Source organism: Ornithorhynchus anatinus, chromosome 13 (assembly GCF_004115215.2).
Source record: "Ornithorhynchus anatinus isolate Pmale09 chromosome 13, mOrnAna1.pri.v4, whole genome shotgun sequence".
Classification (NCBI taxonomy): Eukaryota; Metazoa; Chordata; class Mammalia; order Monotremata; family Ornithorhynchidae; genus Ornithorhynchus; species Ornithorhynchus anatinus.
Window position 1 is genome coordinate 37,249,426 of NC_041740.1, and position 23,777 is coordinate 37,273,202.

At 55.2% G+C, this 23,777-nt stretch overlaps 1 protein-coding gene across 2 annotated transcripts; it reads right to left on the minus strand.

The window, feature by feature from the left end:
- Nucleotides 1–1,354: 1,354 nt before the first annotated feature.
- Nucleotides 1,355–8,760, minus strand: PEX26 (peroxisomal biogenesis factor 26). 2 transcript variants are annotated; one of them, XM_029078401.2, is made up of 6 exons: nucleotides 8,718–8,760; nucleotides 6,368–6,617; nucleotides 5,362–5,502; nucleotides 4,584–4,906; nucleotides 3,489–3,635; nucleotides 1,355–2,619 (listed from the first exon to the last, which is right to left on the minus strand). In XM_029078401.2, the coding sequence occupies exons 2-6, from the start codon at nucleotides 6,592–6,594 to the stop codon at nucleotides 2,516–2,518; spliced, it is 942 nt and encodes a 313-aa protein (XP_028934234.1). In that variant the 5' UTR covers nucleotides 6,595–6,617; nucleotides 8,718–8,760; the 3' UTR covers nucleotides 1,355–2,515. The 2 variants fall into 2 exon arrangements, with proteins under 2 accessions (XP_028934234.1, XP_028934233.1); XM_029078400.2 differs by having other exon boundaries at nucleotides 6,368–6,620; nucleotides 8,718–8,758.
- Between the last annotated feature and the right edge of the window lie 15,017 nt (nucleotides 8,761–23,777).

Here is a 23,777-nt window from a genome sequence, read left to right on the forward strand (position 1 = left end):
GCTCACGATCAAGGGGGTGGAAAGCCGATATTTTAATGCCCCTTTTACAAATGGGGAAATTGAGGCACAGATAAGTGATTTACCCAAGGTGACACTGTGGGCCCAGTTAGGACCCGGGTCTCTTGACTCCTGATCCGTGCTCTTTCCGCCAGGCCGCTATTGATTAATTGCTATTTACAGTGGACACGGTGAAGGGAGTTAACGGAGTAGAGTTGCAGTGGTAATATTTATTAAGCACCTACCGTAGACAAAACACTGGAAAAATACACAGGTGAGAATTAGAGGTGGTCTCTGGCCCCCAATCTGAGTGGGGGGGAAGGAGATGGGGAGGGTGCCCCTCCCAAAGTGCCAACAAGGGAGGAAGCCACCTAGGACCACCTCAAATTTCATAGGAGTTTCAGGTTGAGGGGAGGGGAAAGTTCTATCCCATGACCAGCAGGACGCCAGTTTGATTTCTTGATGCGTTGGTGGTGACGGATGGATTAGAAGAGAGCAGTATCCAGCGACGGCACGGCCCAGCGGAGGAGCCCCGGTGCCCGAGAGGCATGACCGAGGGAGACGACCCTTTCCCTGGCACGAGGGGCTAGGAGCCGGAATTCCGGTTCCAGCTCTGCCACTGGCCCGCTGTGAGACCTCGGGCAACTCACCTAACCCCTCCGGGCCTGTTTCCTCATCTCCAAAATGGAGTATAAACTAGCGAGCCCCAAGAAGGGGCTGTTCAATCTAGTAATCTCGCTTTTACCTCAGCGTTTAACACATTCGCGGTAAGCGCCTAATAACTTGCGTAGTTAAGTCATCATGGGCACAAGCGTGTTAGAATCTCGGCCCTGGCTGCCAGGTCTCCGTCAGCATGTTATCCTCCAACACCAAGGCCGGTTATATGTACGGAAACTCAGGCTAGGCCAGAACTGAAACCACAAAACAGAGTGGGTTCGGAGTCCTGTAATCAGTCCAGCTCCGAGCACTGCTAAAAGATAGAGGCGATGCCGGTGGTGGTTACCAACGGCTCCTGCTGAAAACAGAATCGCATTTATGCTCGCAAGTTTTATGGCCTGTGAAAAGGGGTTCGATCCCCCTCTCCCCTCCCAGCGGCCAAGAGGGATGCTGTCAGCCGGATCTGCTCCTCCGGCCCATTTGGGCTGGGTCGTAGCCCGCGGGGCTCGGAGCCACAGAGCCCTGGCCCGCGAAGCGTCGTCGCCCCAACCCTCAACTCGCGTGTGCACCGGGGAGACCCTGCAATCCCAGTTCAGCTCCCTCCTCCAGGGTCCGGTTCCTCAGGGTTTCTCCCTCTTGCCGAACACGAGGGAAACTGTAAAGCGGGGGTGGGATCGCCACAGAAGATCAGAACGCCTCCTTTCAGCCAAAGTTTTATTTCCGGCATGTGTTCTCCCTCTCCTCCGGCTCCGATCAGCACCCCAGACTCTGTCTCCAGCCCCCCAGACCTCGGCGTCGGCCCGCTTCTCAGGCAGCCCGAGTGAAAACGGACCCCCAAACCAAATGCCAGTTCGCGTCTTCAAAATGGGGACGGAGCTCGGGGGGCGCAAATTGGGGAGGGGGGGTTACAGTAGATCGGGGCCAGAGGTGTCCTCGTCTCAGCTGGGGCCCTCGAAATCACCCAGACGGCCATTCAAGGACACAGCAAGGCAGAAGTGGGGCCCCCGACAGTCAGAGTAACAGAGCCAGGCCAGCCCCTCCCCGCCCAGTCCAGTGGAAAACTGAGCTGCGGGCCAAGGTGCATCAGACAGAGTCACTTTACCCCGAGAGATAAGGAAGCTGAAGACTCATTTGCTTTCAGTAGAGGGGGAAGGTGGGGCAGGGTCTTGCCCCGAGAGCGTGAGCGAGGGGCCCGGTGCTAGGTCGGCACCTCCCCACGCCAAGGAGGTCCGGGCAGCAGGGCGGCACCCCCACCGTCATCCTGTTGGGCCAGGGAAAACCCCTTTCGAGGGCGAGGACTGTGCTCGATCGAGGAGGGTGGACCTTTGGTGGTGGCCATCGCCCGACCTGCGAGACCTTCCTGCTCCCCTTCTCCTGGTCCTCCCTATCGTGATTTGGAAGCTTCCATCCCCCTTCAAGATCCTCCCCGGAGAGCTACCTTCCGCAGTGGTTGCTAAGGACAACAGAATACCTCATTGTGTGAGCGTGCCCGCACACGTGTATATGTTACACGTGCATGGGTGTGTGCATGGGCAAACGTGTCGCAGAAGAGGTGTGATTCCAAATGTCGAAACCCTTTCAGGGGACCCTCCCTGGGGAGGACCCTTAAATCCTGCCCCACCCTATCCCAGAGAGGGGCAGCAGTGAAGGTTGGTTCAGGCCCACCTTCCCCACAGTCAATTCTGTTCCTTCACAGCATGGCTCGGGGGGTGGAGGGGTGTCACCTTCCAGGAGCCCTGGGGGGGTCCCCATTTCCAGCCCCTTTTCCCCAATCACGGGATGGGGGGAAACGCTGGGGTGGGTGAGTGAAACTGCTCAAGAGGCGAACAGAGGCGGGAGGCGCCGGGACAGGATCTTCTGCTCAGTCCCGGATCGGGGGCCGGTAGAGGGGGGAGAGCACGGCTCCTCGGAGCCAGCGGAAGAGCCGGGCCAGCCCGCGCAGGAGAGGCAGCGTCGAAGAGCTGCCTGCAAGACACGACGTGACACTTCTGTGAACGCTGCTTCTGCAGGTCTTTCTCCCCCAACCTCCCACCCCACCCCACTTCCCTTTCGCCCTCCCCACCCAAACCTTGAACCTCTCTCCTCATCTCCACCTCGGGTCCCCTCCCACCTCTCCAGCAAGCCCCGGTTCCCCCGTCAGGCCTCTCAGACTGGGGCTGGGGTGAGGTACAAACCCACCGGGACGGGGGCCGGAGACCCCGCTTTCTCCCTCTCCAAGGAAGGGAGGGAACCCTCGAGATTAGGGAACTGGCGTGGCCTGAGGGAGAAGGTGCCGAAGGAGAGGAGGAAGCAGAGGGGCCGGGGTGGAGGGAATTATGTCCGTGACTAGGAGAGGGGCTGGCTCTCAGGAAAAGCCGGGGAGGAATCAGGGCTTATCGGCATTTCGTTCATTCGTTCAATAGTATTCATTGAGCGCTTACTATGTGCAGAGCACTGTACTAAGCGCCATCATCCGGAGGAGAGTGAAAGTGTGACTGAGAATATCAAGCGCTGGAAAAGGACGGGGAGGACCCATGGGGAAGAAAGCCGCAGGGACTTCTGAAGTTCTAAATGATCTAAATGGTTTGTGATCTATGGCATACGGGCAGATTTGCAATGGAGACCGATAAAATGAGAAGGGGCAGGTACGTCTGGGGGGATCAGGGGAGTGTCTGGTTCTCAGTCCTGGACCCAGGATGCAGACCCTTGGCCCGGGTGTTCGGGGGATGGGAAACGGGCTGGTCCCTCGCCGGTCCTCTCCAAGAACCTGGGACTAGCCCCATTCCCACAGCCCGTAGCCAACTGGCTCCCGACCTCACCCCGTGATCGCTCCCACCCCGCCCCACCCCACTTACCTGGGTCAAACCTGAGCACCAAGAGGCCCAGGACCAAAGCAGCCAGCAGGGCCTTCTTGAAAGGAAGGGCCAGGAGGTGACCCGCCCCCGACTCCAGCACCCGTCGCAGCCACGTCAGCAGGGCCAAGACCTTGTGGGGGACGGAGCCTGGATGGGGGAGAGCAGAGAGGCGCGCTGGGGACTTCCGCATCCAAAACGTCCAAGGGAGACTAGCTGCGGGTACGGCGCGGAGGCCTCGTGGGCCCCGGCCGCACCGGTCCGAGCCGTGCCGGGGGCTCTCATCCTCCCCTTTCCCATCTGTCCCGGGGCCTCCCCAAGCCGGTCTGTAAGGACGGGGTGGTGCAAGGGAGCCCACCCTCTCCACGATCGCTGTTCCCAGGTCCAGCTGAGCTCTTCCGTCCCACCTTCTCCTGCCCCTGCCCCCACAAACCCCCATCTGAGCTAGCACGCTTTACAGTTCCCACTGAGGCTGGAGATGTGGTTTACTATGCTTCCACTACAGGTTCCCACAGTTCTCTCAGCCAGTGTGGAGAGCACAAACTCAGTCACCCCCAAGTCCTGGGCCGGGCCTCAACATCTACCTGGCAAATAGATCACCCCCCACCCACAGCGGCAACTGCCCTCCTTGTCCCCGGGCCGGGGGGATGGGAGACCCTGCCCAACAGAGACGGCCCAAGGGAAGATCCCTCACCAAGCCACACCGGTTATTCTGAGTAGAGGCAACAGGAGAGTCTGGGTAGGGGATCTGGGTTCTAATTCCGGTTCCACCACTTGCCTGCTCTGTGACCGTGGGCAAGTCACCGGATGTCTCTGTAAAATGGGGAGAAATGCCCGTTCTCCCTCCCGCAGACCGTGAGCCCCATGTGAGGGCAGGGGCTGGGACTGTCTTGGCGCAGGGTAAGTGCCAAATATCACAGTTGTTATTATTAGTCGAACCGATGCACCCACAGGCCCGTGTGCAGTGCTCGATTGGTGAGGGCGGGGAGGAGGACCAAAGCTCTCACCCAAAACAGGCTGGGGTAAGGCCAGGAGTTCCTGGCGGGGGGGGGGGGGGGCGCGGAGGGGAGTGGACGGGGGCAGGCAGAGATGTCCTACCTGCCCGGTTCTCCGTGGCCGGGGAGCACCGCTGCTCCGGGGTTGGCCGAGTGACCTCCTCGGGGCCGGGCTGCCCTTCCCGCTGCCTTGCCCGGTCGACGGCCTCCAGGGCTCCCAGCCGCTGCTCCTCGCTGAGTCCCGCGCAGCCCCGGGCCAGCTCCCGCGCCTCCGCCCAGCGGCCCAGCGGCAACAGGACCCGCAGCAGGTGAAGCTCCGCCAAAGCCCCGTACTCCCGCAGGTCCCGGTTGGCCGGCTCTCTCAGCCAGTCGCCCGCCACCTCCAGCATCACCTGGGGCTCCCGCACTCGGCTGTACAGGAGGATGCTGCCCACACCGCAAAGAGGCGCCGGCATTCGCACCTTCCCGGTACCTCCCTCTGCCCCGCCCCCCACGTGGTCCCTCTGTTTAAGGTACGTCTGCGGGACCCGGCCTAATCCCGGGCTGCTCCCCCGCTATTCCAGCCCCGGCCGGTCGTCGGCTCATCAGTCCCTCCCAACCTCCGGTGGGCTGGAAGCGGGCAGGTCCCTGGGCCTGGCCAGGTCTGCACCTGCGGTGGCTCCTCACTTCCGTTTCTCCTAGTGACCTTAACCAATCAACAAATTGGGCGGGGCTCACAGGAGCAGCGGCAGCAACCTGCACCCTCCCACTCCCGTTCCTCACCGGGGCCCCCGAGTTCCCGGCCATTCGGTAACGGGGAACTGGGGCCGGCGTCGGCGGGAGCGGCATCCCCCCCGTCGTTGGCGACCGCGGTGACGGAGGCGCCGCGGACACTCACTCACCACAGCTCCAGGAGTTGAGGAGGCAGGCTCTCCGGGCCCGGGTAGTACCGGAGGACCCACGGCAGCACTTCCCGCCACCGGTCCATCTCCGCTAGGGCCTGGATCCCCACGACGCACAGGGAGCACTTCACCTCCGCAGAGCTGCCGGACACACCGATGGCCTCGGTTTGACCTCCCCGTCCCATCCCCATCCCCCACCGGACCTCGTCCCTTCCGGCAAGGTGCCGCCTCTTTCCCTTAGCGCCGCAGCAGGCCCGACGCTACCATCTGCGATGCCCTCGTTTACGAAAGCCCCCCCGGGCTAGGCGCCCTACAGTTGAACGGGGGGGGGGGGGGGGGGCACGGTCTCCTCCCGGCTTCCCTGCTTCCGGTAGCCTCGGGACTGGTCCTCTGTTGACCCCAGCTAGCCGGCCTGCTGGACCCAGCTTTGCGAATCTCTAGAGTTTCTTGTTGCAGCCAAGAGAAAGGGCCGGCTTGGGCCGGCTCACGGACATGGAGGGTGGGCACAACTAGAGCCTTGATTTCTGCTTCCTTTTCTCTTCCCTCTCCAAGGAGGGCAGATGTCCAAGGGACCCGGAGCGGCAGCACCCAGCGGAGACCCGTGTGTGGGTGCTGATTGTCAAGGCTCAATGTCTTCACAAACAGACGCACCCCACTTCCTCTAAAATACCCTATCACCACCCTACACACACCCACTCTCTCTCTCTCTCTTCCTCCCGCCCACCCCAAAATTGGTCAGGTCCTTTCCCTGTCCTTTCTGGGAGAGCAGCAAAGCAGGAAGGACCGAGACTCGGTCAGCAGCTTCGCATCCCAACTCTGCCACAGCTAACCGTGGGACCTTTACGGCGTCCCTTCGCAGGATCTCACTCTCCTCATCTGTGAAATGGAGGTAAGACGGCCACAAGGAATTACTGATGATAGCTCGAGTCCCCGTCAGAGAGGGATACACCCCACGTGGTAAGCGCCGAGTTCGCCTACACGGCCCCCCGCCGAGTCCCTCGCATACCTGTCCCTGCACTCGTCCTTGGGATCGGAGGCCAGGGTCTCGCAGCCCCGCTCACACGTCTCCAGGGCCGCCCTGAAGTCCAAATGCACCACGAGCTGGTCAGAGGCCTCTTCCAGCAGGAATACCGCCAGGGGGGTCGGGGGGCCGGTGGGTAAGGGTTCGCTGCTCCGGAGGGGACCCGCCGCCCACCTCGATCCGGCTAAGGATGTCGATGAGTCGCTCCGCATGGCCGGTTCCCAGGTGCAGCTTCCTGCTTTGATAACGATAAGAGTAATAATAACAGTAGTATTTGTCGAGAGCTTATGATGTGCCAATCACCACGTTAAGCACTGCGGTAGATACGGTACGGTCAAATCGGACACTGTCCCTGTCCCACGTAGGGCTCACTGAGCGGGGGGAGAGCAGGCATTTTGCCCCCATTTTATAGATGAGGAAACTGAGGCACAGAGGAATAATAATAATGATGGCATCTGTTAAACGCTTACTAGCGCTGATCTAAGCACTGGGGTAGATAGAAGGTAATGAGGTTGTCCCACGTAGGGCTCAGACTTAATCCCCGTTTTACAGATGAGGTAACTGAGGCGCAGAGAAATTAGGCGGCTGCTCCGAGGTCATACAGCGCCCAGTGGCGGAGGCGGGTTGGGAACCCACGTCCTCTGAGTCCCGAGCCCCTGTTCTTTCCGACAAGCCGCAGATGACTTGCCCAAGGTCACGCAAGAGGCTAGCGGAGGGGCCGGGATTGGGACCCAAGTCTCCCGACTCCCAGGCCTGTGCCCCGCTCGGAGAAGCAGCGTGGCTCGGTGGCCGGAGCCCCGGCTTGGGGGTCGGAGGTCGCGGGTTCTAATCCCAGCCCCGCCACGTGCCAGCTGTGTGACCTTGGGCGGGTCGCTTCCCTGGGCCTCAGTGCCCTCGTCTGTAAAATGGGGGTGAAGACTGTGAGCCCCAGGTGGGACAACCTGATGACCTTGTATCTGACTGGCTCAGTGGAAAGAGCCCGGGCTTGGGAGTCAGAGGTCAGGGGTTCGACTCCCGGCTCTGCCACTCGTCAGCCGTGTGACTGTGGGCAAGTCACTTCTCTGTGCCTCAGTTACCTCATCTGTAAAATGGCGATTGACTGTGAGCCTCATGTGGGATGACCTGATTACCCTGTTATGTTGGCATTTGTTAAGCGCTTACTATGTGCGGAGCACTGTTCTAAGCACTGGGGTAGATACGGGGTCATCAGGTTGTCCCGCGTGAGGCTCGCAGTTCATCCCCATTTTACAGATGAGGTAACCGAGGCCCAGAGAAGTGAAGTGACTTGCCCACAGTCGCACAGCTGACAAGTGGCAGGGCCGGGATTCGAACCCATGACCTCTGACTCCCAAGCCCGTGCTCTTTCCACTAAGCCGCGCTGCTTCTCTCCCCCGCGCTTAGAACAGTGCTCTGCACATAGTAAGCGCTTAACAAATACCCACATTATTAACCCAGCGCTGAGCACATAGCAAGGGCTTAACAAATGTCCTCATTATTATGATTATTTCCACTGGGTGGTTTCAGACCACTTAAGAGGTTGGCCTCGGTCCTGGTCCTTTGGGGGGGGGGGGGGGGGGGGGGGGGGTCAGGGGACCCTGGAGGGAAGGAAAAGCCCTGACAGCTACGCCGTGATGTGGGGGCTTGTCTGGGCAGGTGGAGGCGGTGCTTCTTCTTCGGCCGGGGGCTTCACTTGTCAGCTGTGTGACTGTGGGCAAGTCACTTCACTTCTCTGGGCCTCAGCTCCCTCATCTGTAAAATGGGGACTGAGACTGTGAGCCTCACGGGGGACAACCTGATTTCCCCGCATACCCCAGCGCGCTTAGAACAGTGCTCTTCACATAGTAAGCGCTTAACAAATACCAACCTCATTATTATACCACTTGCCAGCTGTGTGACTGTGGGCAAGTCACTTCACTTCTCTGGGCCTCAGCTCCCTCATCTGTAAAATGGGGACTGAGACTGTGAGCCTCACGTGGAACAACTGTATATATTTTCATTACCCTATTTATTCTGTTAATGAAATGTACATCGCCTTGATTCTATTTAGTCGCCATTGTTTTTACGAGATGTTCTTCCCCTCGACTCTATTTATTGCCATCGTTCTCGTCTGTCCGTCTCCCCCGATTAGACCGTAAGCCCGTCAAAGGGCAGGGACCGTCTCTATCTGTTGCCGACTTGTTCATTCCAAGCGCTTAGTCCAGTGCTCTGCACATAGTAAGCGCTCAATAAATCCTATTGAATGAACAACCTGATTTCCCTGTATGCCCCAGCGCGCTTAGAACGGTGCTCTGCACATAGTAAGCGCTTAACCAACACCGAGATTATTATTCTCCACCTGCACAGCGATGGCGGGTCCGGGCCTCGGCTTCTTCCGACGGCCCCGGACCCGCCCCTCTCCGGCCCGGCCTAGCGAAGTCGGGCGAGTTCTCGCGAGAGCGGAGCAAAGGCTTCGGGGAATTGTAGGCGCTCCGGCCCTCGGGTCCGAGAGCGCGCTCCGAGGCGACGGGAGAAGGGAAACTACAATACCCGGCGTGCATCTCGGCCCGGGGCCGCTGGCCAGGGCGGGGAGAGGATTCTGGGACTTGTAGTTGTCGGGGGGGGGGGCTCGGCCCTGCCTCCCTCAGCCTCTGCCCTTTTCCTTCTCTGGTTTTTGAGGGAAAAGACTAAGGCTCTAATACTAACGCAACAGATTTGGTTGGTTCGTTCATTCAGTAGCATTTACTGAGGGCTTACTATGTGCAGAGCACTGTGCTAAGCGCTTGGAATGGACAATTCTGCAACAGATGATAATAATAATGCTGGTATTTGTTAAGTGCGTTCAATAGTGTTTATTGAGCGCTTACTATGTGCAGAGCACTGTACTAAGCGCTTGGAATGGACAATTCGGCAACCGATGATAATGATAATAATGCTGGTATTTAAGTGCATTCAATAGTGTTTATTGAGCGCTTACTATGTGCAGACCAGTGTACTAAGCGCTTGGAATGGACAATTCTGCAGCACATGATAATGCTGGTATTTGTTAAGTGCATTCAATAGTGTTTATTGAGCGTTTACTATGTGCAGAGCACTGTACTAAGCGCTTGGAATGGACAATTCGGCAACAGATAATGATAATGCTGGTATTTGTTAAGTGCATTCAATAGTGTTAATTGAGCGCTTACTATGTGCAGACCAGTGTACTAAGCGCTTGGAATGGACAATTCGGCAACAGATGATAATAATGATAATGCTGGTATTTGTTAAGTGCATTCAATAGTGTTTATTGAGCGCTTACTATGTGCAGAGCACTGTACTAAGTGCTTGGAATGGACAATTCGGCAACCGATGATAATGATAATAATGCTGGTATTTGTTAAGTGCATTCAATAGTGTTTATTGAGCGTTTACTATGTGCAGACCAGTGTACTAAGCGCTTGGAATGGACAATTCTGCAACAGATGATAATAATGATAATGCTGGTATTTGTTAAGTGCATTCAATAGTGTTTATTGAGCGCTTACTATGTGCAGACCAGTGTACTAAGCGCTTGGAATGGACAATTCTGCAACAGATGATAATAATGATAATGCTGGTATTTGTTAAGTGCATTCCGTAGTGTTTATTGGGCGTTTACTATGTGCAGAGCACTGTACTAAGCTCTTGGAATGGATGATTCTGCAACAGATGATAATAATAATGCTGGTATTTAAGTGCATTCAATAGTATGTATTGAGCGCTTACTATGTGCAGAGCACTGTATCCCAGCTCTGCCACTGTCAGCTGTGTGACTGTGGGAAAGTCACTTAACTTCTCTGGGCCTCAGTTACCTCATCTGTAAAATGGGGATTAACTGTGAGCCTCACGTGGGGCAACCTGATGACCCTGTATCTATCCCAGCGCTTAGAACAGTGCTCTGCACATAGTAAGCGCTTAACAAATACCAACATTATTATTATTATTATTATTATTACTAAGCGCTTGGAATGGACAATTCGGCAACAGATGATAATAATAATAATGCTGGTGTTTGTTAAGTTCATTCAATAGTATTTATTGAGCACTTACTATGTGCAGAGCACTGTACTAAGCGCTTGGAATGGACAATTAGGCAACAGATGATAATAATAATGCTGGTATTTGTTAAGTGCATTCAATAGTATTTATCGTGCGCTTACATGTGCAGAGCACTGTACTAAGCGCTTGGAATGGACAATTTGGCAACAGATGATAATAATAATAATGCTGGTATTTGTGAAGTGCTTACTATGTGCAGAGCACTGTTCTAAGCACTGGGGGAGATACAGGGTCATCAGGTTGTCCCACCTGTGCTCACAGTTAATCCCCATTTTACAGATGTAGTAACTGAGGCACAGAAAAGTGACGTGACTTGCCCACAGTCACGCAGCTGACAGGTGGCGGAGGCGGGATGCGAACCCATGACCTCTGACTCCCAAGCCCGGGCTCTTTCCACCGAGCCGCGCTGCTTCTCAGTCCTATCCGAGATAGAGACCATCCCTGCCCAGTGACGGGCTCACAGTCTAATCAGGGGAGACAGACGGCAAAGCAAAACAGAATAAAACAAAAACTGCCCACGGTGAATTTCTAGTCTGGAGGTGAGCAGCGGAGCAGGAGCCAAAGGCGGTCCGCGGTATTGATGGTGGCTCAGTGGAAAGAGCACGGGCTCGGGAGTCAGCGGTCACGGGTTCGAATCCCAGCTCTGCCCCTTGTCAGCTGTGTGACTGTGAGCAAGTCACTTAACTTCTCCGGGCCTCAGTTACCTCACCTGTAAAATGGGGATAACCGAGTGTGAGGGACAGGGATTGTGTCCAACCCCATTCACTTGTATCTGCTCCGGTGCTTAGAACAGTGCTTGGCACATAATGCTTAACAGGTGTCATCATGATTATTATTATTGTTAGTATTTACTTATTTGTAATTATTTAACAAGCCTACAGTCTAGAGGGGGAGACACAGACATTAATATAAATAAATAAAATACGGATATGTACAAAGGAGCTGTGGGGCTGAGGGAGGGGTGAATCCAAGGGTGCAAAGTCTCCCCAGCTCTACAAGCCCTCGTGAATCCTAGGGGAGGGTGAGGCTTTGGCTCAGCCCCTCTAAGCCCTCCGTGGGTGTTTTAGAGAAGCAGCGCGGCTCAGTGGAAAGAGCACGGGCTTTGGAGTCAGAGGTCGTGGGTTAGAATCCCAGCCCTGCCACTTGCCACCTGTGTGACTCTGGGCAAGTCACTTAACTTCTCTGTGCCTCGATTACCTCATCTGTAAAATGGGGATGAAGACTGTGAGCCCCACGTGGGACAACCTGATTCCCCTGTGTCTACCCCAGCGCTTAGAGCAGTGATCTGCACATAGTAAGCGCTAAACAAATACCAACATTATTATGTTTTCACAAAGACAGAAACGGGGCATCCTGAAGAATTTGGCAAATCTGCTGTCAGTAGGCGGGGACCTGGACTAATCGAACGCATCGGGGTCCTGCGGATAATAGGATTCGCAACCAGCTGGGAGTTCCGGGAGTCCTAGAGGCGTCTGAGGGGAGTCCGAGGAGCCCCTCTCCTCTGCAGGGAGAGGGCAACTCTCCCAATCAAGTGGAAAGTCACTATGGCTAGGGAACGGGTGTTTTCCTTCTGTTGAACTTCCTCAAGCGTTTAATACAGCATGTTGCCCTTAGTACGTGCCCGTAAAGACCCTTTCTAACAATAAGAGTGATAATAATGTTGGTATTTGTTAAGCGCTTACTATGTGCAGAGCACTGTTCTAAGCGCTGGGGGAGATACAGGGTAATCAGGTTATCCCACGTGAGGCTCACGGTCTTAATCCCCATTTTAGAGATGAGGGAACTGAGGCAAGAGAAGTTAAGTGACTTGCCCACAGTCACCCAGCTGACAAGTGGCAGAGACGGGATTTGAACCCATGACCTCTGACTCCCAAGCCCGGGCTCTTTCCACTGAGCCATGCTGCTTCTCTTCCCACTACCCTTTCCGGGGCACTGATTGGATCTGGAGAGGCCAGATGAACTGGGCTATTTTCATCTGAAACGGCACAAAGTACTCCCTCAGTTCAAATAATAATGATGATGATGATGATGGTATTTGTTAATAATAATAAAAATAGCAATGACATTTGTTAAGCGCTTACGACGTGCGAAACACTGTTCTAAGCACTGGGGGAGATACAAAGTGATCAGGTTGTCCCACATGGGGCTCACAGTCATAATCCCCATTTTACAGATGAGGTAACAGAGGCCCAGAGAAGTTAAGTGACTTGACCAAAGTCACACAGCTGTCAAGTGGCGGGAGCTGAGATTAGAACCCGTGACCTTTGATTCCCAAGCCCGTGCTCTTTTCACTGACTCACGCTGCTTCTAAGTGAAGCACTAACTACGTGTCAAGCGCTGTTCTAAGCACTGGAACAGATACAAGATCATCAGGTTGGACCCAGTCCCTGTCCCACATGGGGCGCACAGTCTTAATCCCCATTGTACAGATGAGGTAACTGAGGCCCAGAGAAGTTAAGTGACTTGCCTAAGGTCACACAGCAGACAAGTGGCGGAGCCGGGATTAGAACCCAAGTAGCAGGTCCTCCCTTGGAAGGAGAGAAAGAGATTAGCGGCAAGTTTGGGAAAGGGGAAGGGACTTCTCGTCTGCCCCGGTGCTTGTTCCTGGTTTGGAGCTTCTGAGCAGCCGTCCGAGGCGGCAGTAGGGTGTAGAGGGGCCAGGAGCCAGGACACCTGGGTTCTAGGCCCAGCTGTGTGACCTTAGGCAAGTCGCTTAACTTCTCTGCGCCTCGGTTGCCTCATCTCTAAAATGGGGATAATGATCCCGGCCTCTCCCTACCCCCTAGGGATGTTGTGAGGATAAAATGAGATAATTAATGTGAAAGTGCTTTGGAAAAATAAAAGCGTTATACTGAAAGCAAGGTATTCAAGGTATTCTTCTGGTCCCACCCTCCTCACCCGCTTCCTGGCCCTCACCGTTCTGCCATGTCTGTCCCCTGCCTCTGTCCAGATGGCAGAGGCCGGGTGACTCTCTCACTGCGCTTGGGTCTCTCCAAAGGGCCAGGTTGGCAGTGCCCACCGTGTGGCGAGTGCCTTTTCCTTCCCCGGGGCTTCTGATCTCGGAGTGTGACTTGTAGGGTTCCGGCCCAGCCCGCTATCACGGCAGTCTTTAGGGGCACCAGGCTTCTGCCGTGTGGAACTGGGGCCATATTTAGGATCTTTCTACTGAAAAATTCATTCAGAAAAAATCAAATCAAGTGGATTGCATATTCCACTCAATCAAATAAGTGCTTACGGTATGCAGAGCGTTCTAGTAAGTGCTTGGGAGAATACAGGGTAACAGAATTGGTAGAAACATTCCCTGCCCAGAAGGAGCTTGCAGTCCTGCAGTAAGCAAACACTGGATGCTGATTAAGGTATTTATTAAGTGTTTATTCTGTGCCAACCGTTGTGCTAAACACTGGAGTACATACCAATAATCAGATACAGTCCCTCTCCCCTCGTGGGGCTTATAAAAATAGGAGGAGGATCTTATCCCATTTTACAGATGAAGAAACGGAGATGCCTGTGTCCTCGGTTCCTGGGAAGAAAGTGGATGGGCTGGGGACCGCATCGCGGATGACGCCGATGAAGGGAGCGAGGCGGGCTGGGGAGAACGGTGCTGGGCGTGAGAACGGCCCACAGCACTGATGTAAAGAGCGATAAATTATTGATTCAGATTAATGTCGGTCCCCCCTCTAGACTGTGAGCTCGTTGTGGGCAGGTACGAGTCTACCAACTCTGTTGTACCGTACTCTTCCCGGCGCTTGGTACACTGCTCTGCACACAGTAAGAGCTCGATAAATACAACCGATTGATTGATTGAGAGCTTCTACCTGCCTTCAAGGCCATGACGAAAACCCTCTCTGGAAGGGAGGGAGGTCTGGCAAGGAAGGGTCTTCTAATAATGTTGGTATTTGTGAAGCGCTTACTATGGGCAGAGCACTGTTCTAAGCACTGGGGTAGACACAAGGGAATCAGGTGGTCCCACGTGGGGCTCACAGTCTTAATCCCCATTTTACAGATGAGGCACAGAGAAGTTAAGTGACTTGCCCCCAGTCACACAGCTGACAAGTGGCGGAGCAGGGATTCGAACCCGTGACCTCTGCCTCCAAAGCCTGTGCTCTTTCCACCGAACCCCGCTGCTTCTGTGGTCCCCAGGAGGAGGTGGGGTTCTGGGGGCACCGTAGGCCTCTCTCCCGGCTTGCTGACGTCCAGCCGTCCCCAGGGGTCCGGCCCCTTCTGACGCCTGAGGCGTCCGGCACCCGCTGGTGGGAGACCCTTGTCCCCATGGGCTGCTTCGGGCGTGAGCTTCGGAGTGACCGTCGGCTGCTGCGTCCAACCCACCCCCCGCCCCCATCTGCGTCGGCTGATCCTGCAACGGGTAAAGACCTGTACAACCTGCGCTACCTAAATGCCAACCTCCAGAGCCCCTGTGCCCGCCTCTTTATACCCTGTCACTTCCTCCTGTGCTGCTTTTATCTTAGAGCCCACCTCCCCCTGCTAGACTGCCTGCTCTTAGAAGGCAGGGATCATTTCTCCTCACTCTATCGCACTCTCCCGAGTGTTTAGAACGGTGGTCCGCACATAGTAGGCGCTCACTAAATGCCACTGATTAGAGAAGAGGTGGGGCTGGAGGCGCACGCGGAACTGGCAAGGGACGAAAACAGCAAGCGAAGCGTTGGAAAGGGGAGGAAGCCAGAGGCCAAGGCCCCTCTTTGAAGTAGAGGCATCTACATGAAGAGGAGGAGTGAAGTCATCAAAATAAATATGTTTTTCCTCTCTAATGATAGCTCCTTCTGTTTACAGGGCGCACCTTCAGAGGCCGTGGGGAGCCCTTTCCTGCTCTCAGCAAATCCTCCTCCTCGCTTGCAGGCAAGAGAGGTAAGGGAGAGGCACAACTAATTATCCCCAGCTTTCAGATGGGCAAACCGAGTCCCAGGGACAATAATGCCCCACTCAGCAGACTCACCCTGAAAGCGAGATGGGGACCAAGTCAACGTCTCTTGACGGGCCCCCACTATCCCACGTCAGCCCTCCTCTCCCCCCAGTCACTCCAGTTCTAAACTCTCTCCTTGCCCATCCTGTCCATCTCTTGTGATAATAATAATAATTATGGCACTTGTTAAGTGCTTACTCTGTGCCAGCCACTATACTAAACGCTGGGATAGGTACAAGCAAATTGGGTTGGATACAGTCCGTGTCCCACGTGGGGTTCACAGTCTCGATCCCCATTTTACAGACGAGGTAGCTGAGACCCAGAGAAATGAAGCGACTTGCCCGAGGTCACACAGCAGAGAAGTGGCGGAGCGGGGATTAGAACCCATGACCTTCTGTCTCCCGGGCCCGTGCTCTTCTATGCCGTACTGCTTCTCTTGCGGCTCGGGGCCTGCCCTCGGAGGGACGAACTACAGCTCCCAGCAGGCGAGGGGCAGAGGCAGGGCTGTCCCCTCATGCCCGAGCCAGATTCCCAAATATGGAGCCCTACTGGGTTCAGGAGGAGGAGGGATGAGAGCTTGGCCCTGAGAGACAGGGGGCAGGAGCGAAGAAAGAGACGGGGAGAGAGAGAATGAGGTAAGTCTGGAATATTTAACTCAATCACCTAAGCATGCGCGGGGACTTTCCCACAGAGCAGCCCGCTGCCAGCGGGATTCGGGGCGGGGGGAAGCAGGGCCGCTGTCGGGGCATCAGCCTGGCACCTCTCGCCCGCCCCTCAGAGCCGGGGCTTTCCGTCGGGTGGGGCCGGGGGCCGGGGGAGGCGAGAGGCTTCTTCTCTAGTGCCGACGGCCCCCGCTAGAGGAGGAGACTGACCAAGGGGATGTGGCGGGCGGGGACAGGTGGTGGGTCCGGGCCCACTTGGCTCTGCGGGAGGGCAGCTCTGATGTCAGCAGCAGCAAGGGACCTTAGGAAGGTCTTACCAGAGGTGGAGCCCACAAGGATGCAAGAGGCCAGAGACCTCCAGACCTTACGCACACACACACATGCATACGTAAATACTCTGGGTGGCCCAGGAGGACCCAGAGAGGGGCGACTTGGGCCACCCGTTCAGGGACGGGCACAGGGACAGAGGGCTTCTGTCCCATGACAGCAGGAGGGCCGAGGCTCCGAAAGAATGGGCCCTACGGAAACTCAGTGCCCGAGGGTCGGGCACGAGAGGGGGGCTGTTAGTGTTTGACGTCGTGGAATCCAAGAAGGATAAGTCAATCATATCGTTTTTATGGAGCACTTACTGTGTGCAGAGCACTGTATTAAGCACTCGGGAAGTACAATTCAGCAAAAAATAGGGACAATTCCTGCCCACGACGGGCTCACAGTCCAGAAGGGGAGAGAAAGACATCAGAACAAGTAAACGGGCATCAGTAGCATCATTATAAATAAATAGAATTATAGATAGGTACACACATAATAAAAAAAATAGAATTGTAATTATAAATCTGTACATATACACACACGTGCTGTGGGGCGGGAAAAGGGGTAGAGCAAAGGGAGCGAGTCGGGACGACGGGGAGGGGAGGGGACATAGAGCACTTAACAAATACCACAGTTATTAGAACTATTTTGGCACTGTGAAAAGCATGGAAACCGAACTGGGATCTGGTCAGCCCGAGAGGACTCGATATCCGAGCCTTGGGCGCTCTCTGATGTCAGCAGCAGAGCCGAGTCTCCACTTGACCGGCCGCTAGCTCGGCGGGCGAACCCCATTGGCCGGGCGTCTTCCCCTTTGGGTGGCCACGTGGGGCAACCTGCCACCCCCAACACCCCGCTAGACGTTTTCTGCAGAGTTTCAGGTTCGGGCCGTCTGCGGGGGCTTTCTCCCTGCCCCTCCAGGACCTTCTTCCACTGAAGCCCAAGAGTCATCTGACCCGTGCCTCCCCTCCCGCACTGCTTCCGCCCCAGTCCTGAGCCTCCGCACCCACACGAAGCGGGTCTAGACTGTGGCGGGGGGGCCGCCATCCTCATCCAGCGGTCCTCCTCGTCCTCCCTCCAATGGGGCCGCGAGGTGTCTGCCCCAACTCCCCCAATTCCTGAGCCTTCCCTCTCCAGCCCCCCTTCACATCCTCTACTAAAGGGAGCCTTCCTGGATCTCCCCCACCAGGCAGCGTCGTGGCCTTCCTCGGGCCAAGGTAAATACGTCTGCCCTGCTCCCTGCCCGGGAAAGGGTGAGGTGCTTGGGGGTCCTTTGAAAGAGAAGTTCTGGAAAGTGCTGTCACCATCTCCATCTCGCCATTTGGCCCAGGGCCTGAGTAAGCTCGCTCTCTCTCTCTCTCTCTTCTTCACAGGGCCTGGTAATGTTGGTATTCGTTTGTTAAGCGCTTACTATGTGCAGAGCACTGTTCTAAGCGCTGGAGTAGATACAGGGTCATCAGGTTGTCCCACGTGAGGCTCCCAGTTCATCCCCATTTTACAGATGAGGGAACTGAGGCCCAGAGAAGTGAAGCGGCTCGCCCACAGTCACACAGCTGTCAAGTGGCAGAGCCGGGATTCCAACTCACGACCTCTGACTCCCGAGCCCGGGCTCTTTCCACTGAGCCACGCTGCTTCTCTAACTTGGTAGCAAGTTCTCTGTCTCTCTCCTTCATTCTTCATTCTCCGTCTGTCCCTCCTTGTGTCTCCAGTGTCAGGACCAGCCCACTTGCAAATGAACGGGGGACTGGGTAGCTAATGAGTTCCCGATTGTTGGGTGCGTTTGTTCGGCTAGGCGAGGGCAGGGCGGCTCCTGGGAGATGCCGGGGAACATCCTCTCTCCTGGCTGCTGCTCTCTCTTCCCGCCCCTCTCTTCTCCTTCCCACCTTTCGAGCACAGAGCCACCCGGAACTCAGAAGCCTAGGGGTGTCCGCCGGCCTTGGCCGTCAGACCCTACCGGCTCCCCTCGCTATTTCCCGTGAACAAGCTCCGATCCCTCTCCCGTCGAAGAGGTCTTGAGGTCAGATTGGCTGTCCCCCTCCTCATCGGGCCTAGAAAATAGCAGGGTGTGTTTGCCACTGAGCCCGCTCCAAGGGTGCCCCACAGACCCCGATTCCCATGCAGTCCTCTTTGAAAGAGACCGTCAAGACCAGCGCAGCTTCGTTACGTTTCTTCCGGGCCCTTTGCCTGATTTCCTGCCGTATCGTGGGGATGTGGGGAACGGGCTAAAACTGCAGAATTTCTTGAAATGGGTAAATCCCATTTAGAGAAGCAGCGTGGCTCAGTGGAAAAAGAGCCCGGGATCGGGAGTCAGAGGTCAGGGGTTCGAATCCCAGCGCGGCCACTTGGCGGCTGTGGGACTGTGGGCGTCACTTCACTTCTCTGGGCCTCAGTCACCTCATATATAAAATGGGGATTAACTGTGGGACAACCTGATGACCCCGTATCCACCCCAGCGCTTAGAACAGTGCTCTGCACATAGTAAGCGCTTCACAAATACCAACGTTAAATCGGGGGGCTGCAGTACCCAGATGTCACCGCTAGAGGGCGCGTTTCATCCGATTTTTCGTTGCCCTGGTGGACGAGGACTATTCATTCGCTCGTATTTATAGAGCGCGCACTGTGTGCAGAACGTTGTTCTAAGCGCTTGGGAGGGTAAACCATTACAATAAACAGACCCATTCCCTGCCCACAGAGAGCTCACTGGGCTGGGTTACTTCCGAATGCATGCGGGGGCAGGAGGGTGATGATAATAATAATAATAATGATGTTCGTTAAGGGATTGCTACGCCTCCGGTACTGTAGTCAACCCTGGATTAGATGCAGGTTAATCAGATTAGACACAGTCATCTCCCCTCCCAGCCCCACAGCGCTTTCGTACGTATCTCTGATTTTCCTTATTTTTGTTAATGTCTGGCTCCCGCTCTAGACTGTAGGTTCGTTGTGGGCAGGGAATGTGTCTGTTATATTGGACTCTTCCAAGCGGTTAGTACAGAGCTCTGTAAGTGGGATTGACGGACTGACTAATCTCGGCTCCGCCGCTTGCCAGCTGTGTGACTTTGGGCAAGTCACTTAACTTCTCTGGGCCTCAGTTACCTCATCTGTCAAATGGGGATTAAAGCTGTAAACCCCACGTGGGACAACCTGATCACCGCGTATCCCCCAGCGCTTAGAACAGTGCTTGGCACATAGTAAGCGCTTCACAAATACCACCATTTATTTTATTTTTACCCGGGGCTCGCAGTCTAAAGGGAAGGAGGACAGGCATTTAATCCCCATTTTACAGAGGAGGAAAATGAGACCCAGAGATCTTAAGCGACTTTCCCAAGGACACAAAGAAGTCTCGGGGGAAACCATTCATTCAAGGAGCCTGCCTTGCTAACCCCCTTGGGGTGCTGGGAGGATGAAGGCCAAATGGACCAATTATTAGAGTTTATTAAGCATCTCAAATTCCTTGGACGAGGGTGGAACAATAACTCCGATGCTCTTAATTAACCACGGTGACCTTGGCCCACCTGCATCCCCGATGGATCCCACCCTCTTTGCCAAAGTGGCATCCTCGGCTTCAAAGGGAAAGGGGACGACCTGGGGAGAGGCCAGAGGAAAGCCCTGATTAGAAGCCTGGAAGAAGCCATGAAAGAAAGTTAAAGCGGTGTGGGAAGTTTTTTGATCCCAGCCCCTTCAGGCCTTTCAGCTAGAGATGGGTCAAGGGGCCGGGATGGTGTCTCTCGGAAGCAATTCTCAGGATCAGAACACTCTTGGAGCCCGGTTGTTCCCTGGCCAGGAAGAATGGAGGCCTGGGTTCAGAAGAGGATGTCGGGTGAAATGAGATGTCCTCTTCTTCACCACAAAGCTGAAAGGGGAGGGGGCTGAAGCCAGAGAATTGCTGTTTGATCTGGGTGGTTGGGATAGGGTCACCGGGGGGGCAGGGAGTCTATAACAGTCACTTTGGGGGGGTCTCGGGGAACCAGCCCCCTCCCAATGGCAGGCACCCCTTCTGCCAACCCCATAGCGATGGGATCAGCCAAATAAAACGGAACCAGAGTGGCCAACTCCTGCTCAGCCAACACTGAGCCGGCCAAGTTGAGGTTCTGGTCCGAGTCTTGCCCCTCCTGATTCACAGCGGCGGTGAGCTCTCTGGGGAGGATTAGGGCCTGTAAGACTAGGCAGTAAAGGGAAAGGCCTTAGACGCAGCATGGCGTAATGGATAGAGCATTGGCCTGGGAGGGGAAAAGCCAATAAGAACAGCCATAAGCGCTCAGCGCTCAGCTCTTGCCATCCAGACCCTAGCGATCAATAATAACCACAGACTTGGTAACAGGAAATGGCCAAATGCTCGCTCTCCGCCGCTGACTGACAGCGGGAAGGAGGAAAGGGGAATCGGGGGAGGTGGAGGAGCAGATCGGCAACCGCCTGGACCAAATGCAAATGTAGAGTGACCGGAGAGCGGCGAGGGGAGGCTAGGGAAAGCAGAGAGCCATCTGTAAATGCAGCCGGAGAACGGTGTTTGTCTTTGCCCGTGAGATCACTGCACCCAGATTCCTGATAGGGATCTTCTGTAGCACTATTCATTACATCTCCGGGAGAGCGTCTCTGCTGGCTTCTGTCCCGCTGCCGGATGGCACACGGCACCAGGATGGGAGATGCCATGTGCCCCCACCCTGCTCCCCAGAAGCTCTCTGCAGGGCACTGGTGGGGTAGGACCCATCCCACAGGTGACTGTGGGGTTCATTCATTCATTCAATAGTATTTATCGAGCACCCAGTTTCCCCCATCCCGCAGGGAGCAAGGAGCAGTTTGGGATCTGGGTCGGGGAGGACCGGGAGTCGACCACCTCAGCGGTCACCGGGCCCAATCCTGCCCCGCTCGCAGGGAACGCAAGGGCTCACCTGTCTGGCCCTCAGTGAGGTGGCCAAGCCTCCTGCCGGGAAGCTCAGCCTCGTGTCTGGATACTTATACGTGGACACAGCTACTGTGCCCTTGAGTCCGGGCTCCTGCTGCCCCAGGTGCTCCTCCAGGGATACTGAGATAATTCCCTGATCCCGGTGGAAATCCTGAAGTCTCCTTCTTGCTAATCCCACTCTGGATAAGGCTACCCCAACGGAGGGGCTCTGGATGGAGAGGGAAAAAATTTATAATAGGTTCGCATGAAGAGCTTAAGTGCAAGTGCAGGGGTAGGTACCGGATGACTCATTCATTCATTCGTTCATTCAGTAGTATTTACTGAGCACTTACTATGTGCAGAGCACTGTACTAAGCGCTTGGAATGTACAAATCGGTAACGGAGACAGTCCCTGCCCTTCGACGGGCGCACAGTCTAATCGGGAGAGACGGACAGGCGAGAACAATAGCAATTAATAGAATCAAGATAAATAGAATCCAGATAAATAGAGAGTCCCTGTCTCACACAGGGCTCACAGTCCACAGATCTGCTAGAACAGGTGTTTATCCCCATTTTAAAAGTGAGGAAACTGAGGGCCAGAAAGGTTAAGTCACTTGCCTAAAGTCACCCAGCAGGCCAGGGGCAGAGTCAGGACTCGAATCCGGGTCTTCTGAATCCCAATCCTGTGCTCTTGCCACTCAGCCGTGCTGTGAATGACCCTGGCAGACTCTTAACCTGGGAGACCCCAGTTTCCCATGTAGCACAGTAAGAGTTGCCGTGAGCCCCTGAGGTCTCCGGTCCCCAAGTCCACCCCCGGAGGTTCGACATCCCGGAACTTGGCATCCGGGGAATTCGTTGTGCCACTTGAACCCTCACATGCCGCCTTCCCTACTAAGTTCTTTGAGGAAGGCGATTGCCGCCGCCAGAACAAAGTAGAGTCCGGTTCCCTCCCCCTCCCTCCTCCCTCAGGCCCCTGACCCCTCCTAAGGCATGGGGGGTAGCAAGCGGGGATGGGACCCATTGATGTCCCTCATGGAATCCGGCCATATTTCCGCTTCCTGCAGGCCGACCCCTCGGGGGCCCGGGGGGCCCCACCGACTTGGCTCTGGCCGGAGGCCGTGGGGAAGAAACCGCTGGAAACAAAAGCAAGTTTCAAGAACAGAACGAGGCCGACGCCGAGGGCCTGGTTGTGTGGGGGAAGGAGGGCGAGCCATATGAGGCAAAGAAGAAAGCAGCTAAAAGTGTTCAGTTGGGAAAGGGAGTGAGTAAGAGGAGACAGGGTGATATGATCAGGGAGCGTGAGATAACAACAATAATAAATAAGTCATACTTCAAATCTGTGTGACTCTTTTTAGAGAGCGGCGCAACTGGGCACTCGTGCTTACTCTGCAGGCAAGAGGCACCATTAAGTCATGGATTCGGGGAGACTCCAAAAACTGCCCTTTCCATCAAGTACTAAAGAGAGGGGGTGTAATGATAAGAATGAGTGGAGAAGCAGTGCGGCCTAGTGGAAAGACCGGGGGCCGGGAGCCAGAGGACCTGGGTTCTAATTCCGGCTCCGTGACTTGTCTGCTGTGTGATCTTGGGCAAGTCACTTAACTTCTCTGGGCCTCAGTTACCTCATCTGTAAAATGGAGATTAAAGGCGTGAGTCTCATCGCCGTGGATTGTGTCCACCCTGATTATCTTGTGTCTGCCCCAGCACTAAGAACGGTGCCCGCCACCTGGTATCACTCAACACATACCATAAAAAACAAATGACAATTTGTTAAGTGCTTACTATGTGCCAAGCTCTGTCCTAGGCACTGGGGTAGATAAAAGAGAATCGACTCCCACATTAAGCTAACGGTCTAAGTAAAAGAGAGAAGTATTGAATCCCCATTTTGCAGATGAGGGGACTGTGTCCAGCCTGATTATCCTGTATTTCCCCTTGTGCTTAGTACAGTGTTTGGCACACAGTAAGGGCTTAAACAAAACCAAACAAAATGAATCACGGAGCTGAACGACAACTAAAAATGGCTGCTGGGGCCGTTATCACACAGAATACATTCCTCCAGGGGAGAGGAATCAAGCCCTCGGGTCCTGATGAGACATCATGGAAAGGTTCATTATTCCAGGGATGATTTTTATCCATTAAACGGTGACACACACGGCTGAGGCCCTGGAAAGGCTAATAGGAACCCACAGAGTCTCAGGGAGGGATCGGGCCGGGTGAGGAGGGAGGAAAGGGGGGCACGGTGAAAAGGAGGAGGGAAACGTGCCTCCTAAGGGGGAGATCCTTAGGGACCACGGGAGAAGGGGGAATGACAGGAAAGAAGACAGTATAGTCACAGTCCCGAAGCTTGTTCTGAATTCCCAGAGCCGCTTCACTTCCCCAGTCCCTTTCCGTGATCTCACTTTTCCTTTACCACATCCCTATAGGAAAGAAGGACAGGGTTGAGTCTCTCCATTTCACAGGTGGGGGGATAGACCCAGAGGGGTTGTGTCTTGTCCAAGGTCACACAGCAGGTCAGCCATGGGTCCAGGGCTCCTAGACATGCTTCTTCCACTTTATCAGTGGAAAGAGCACCGAGAG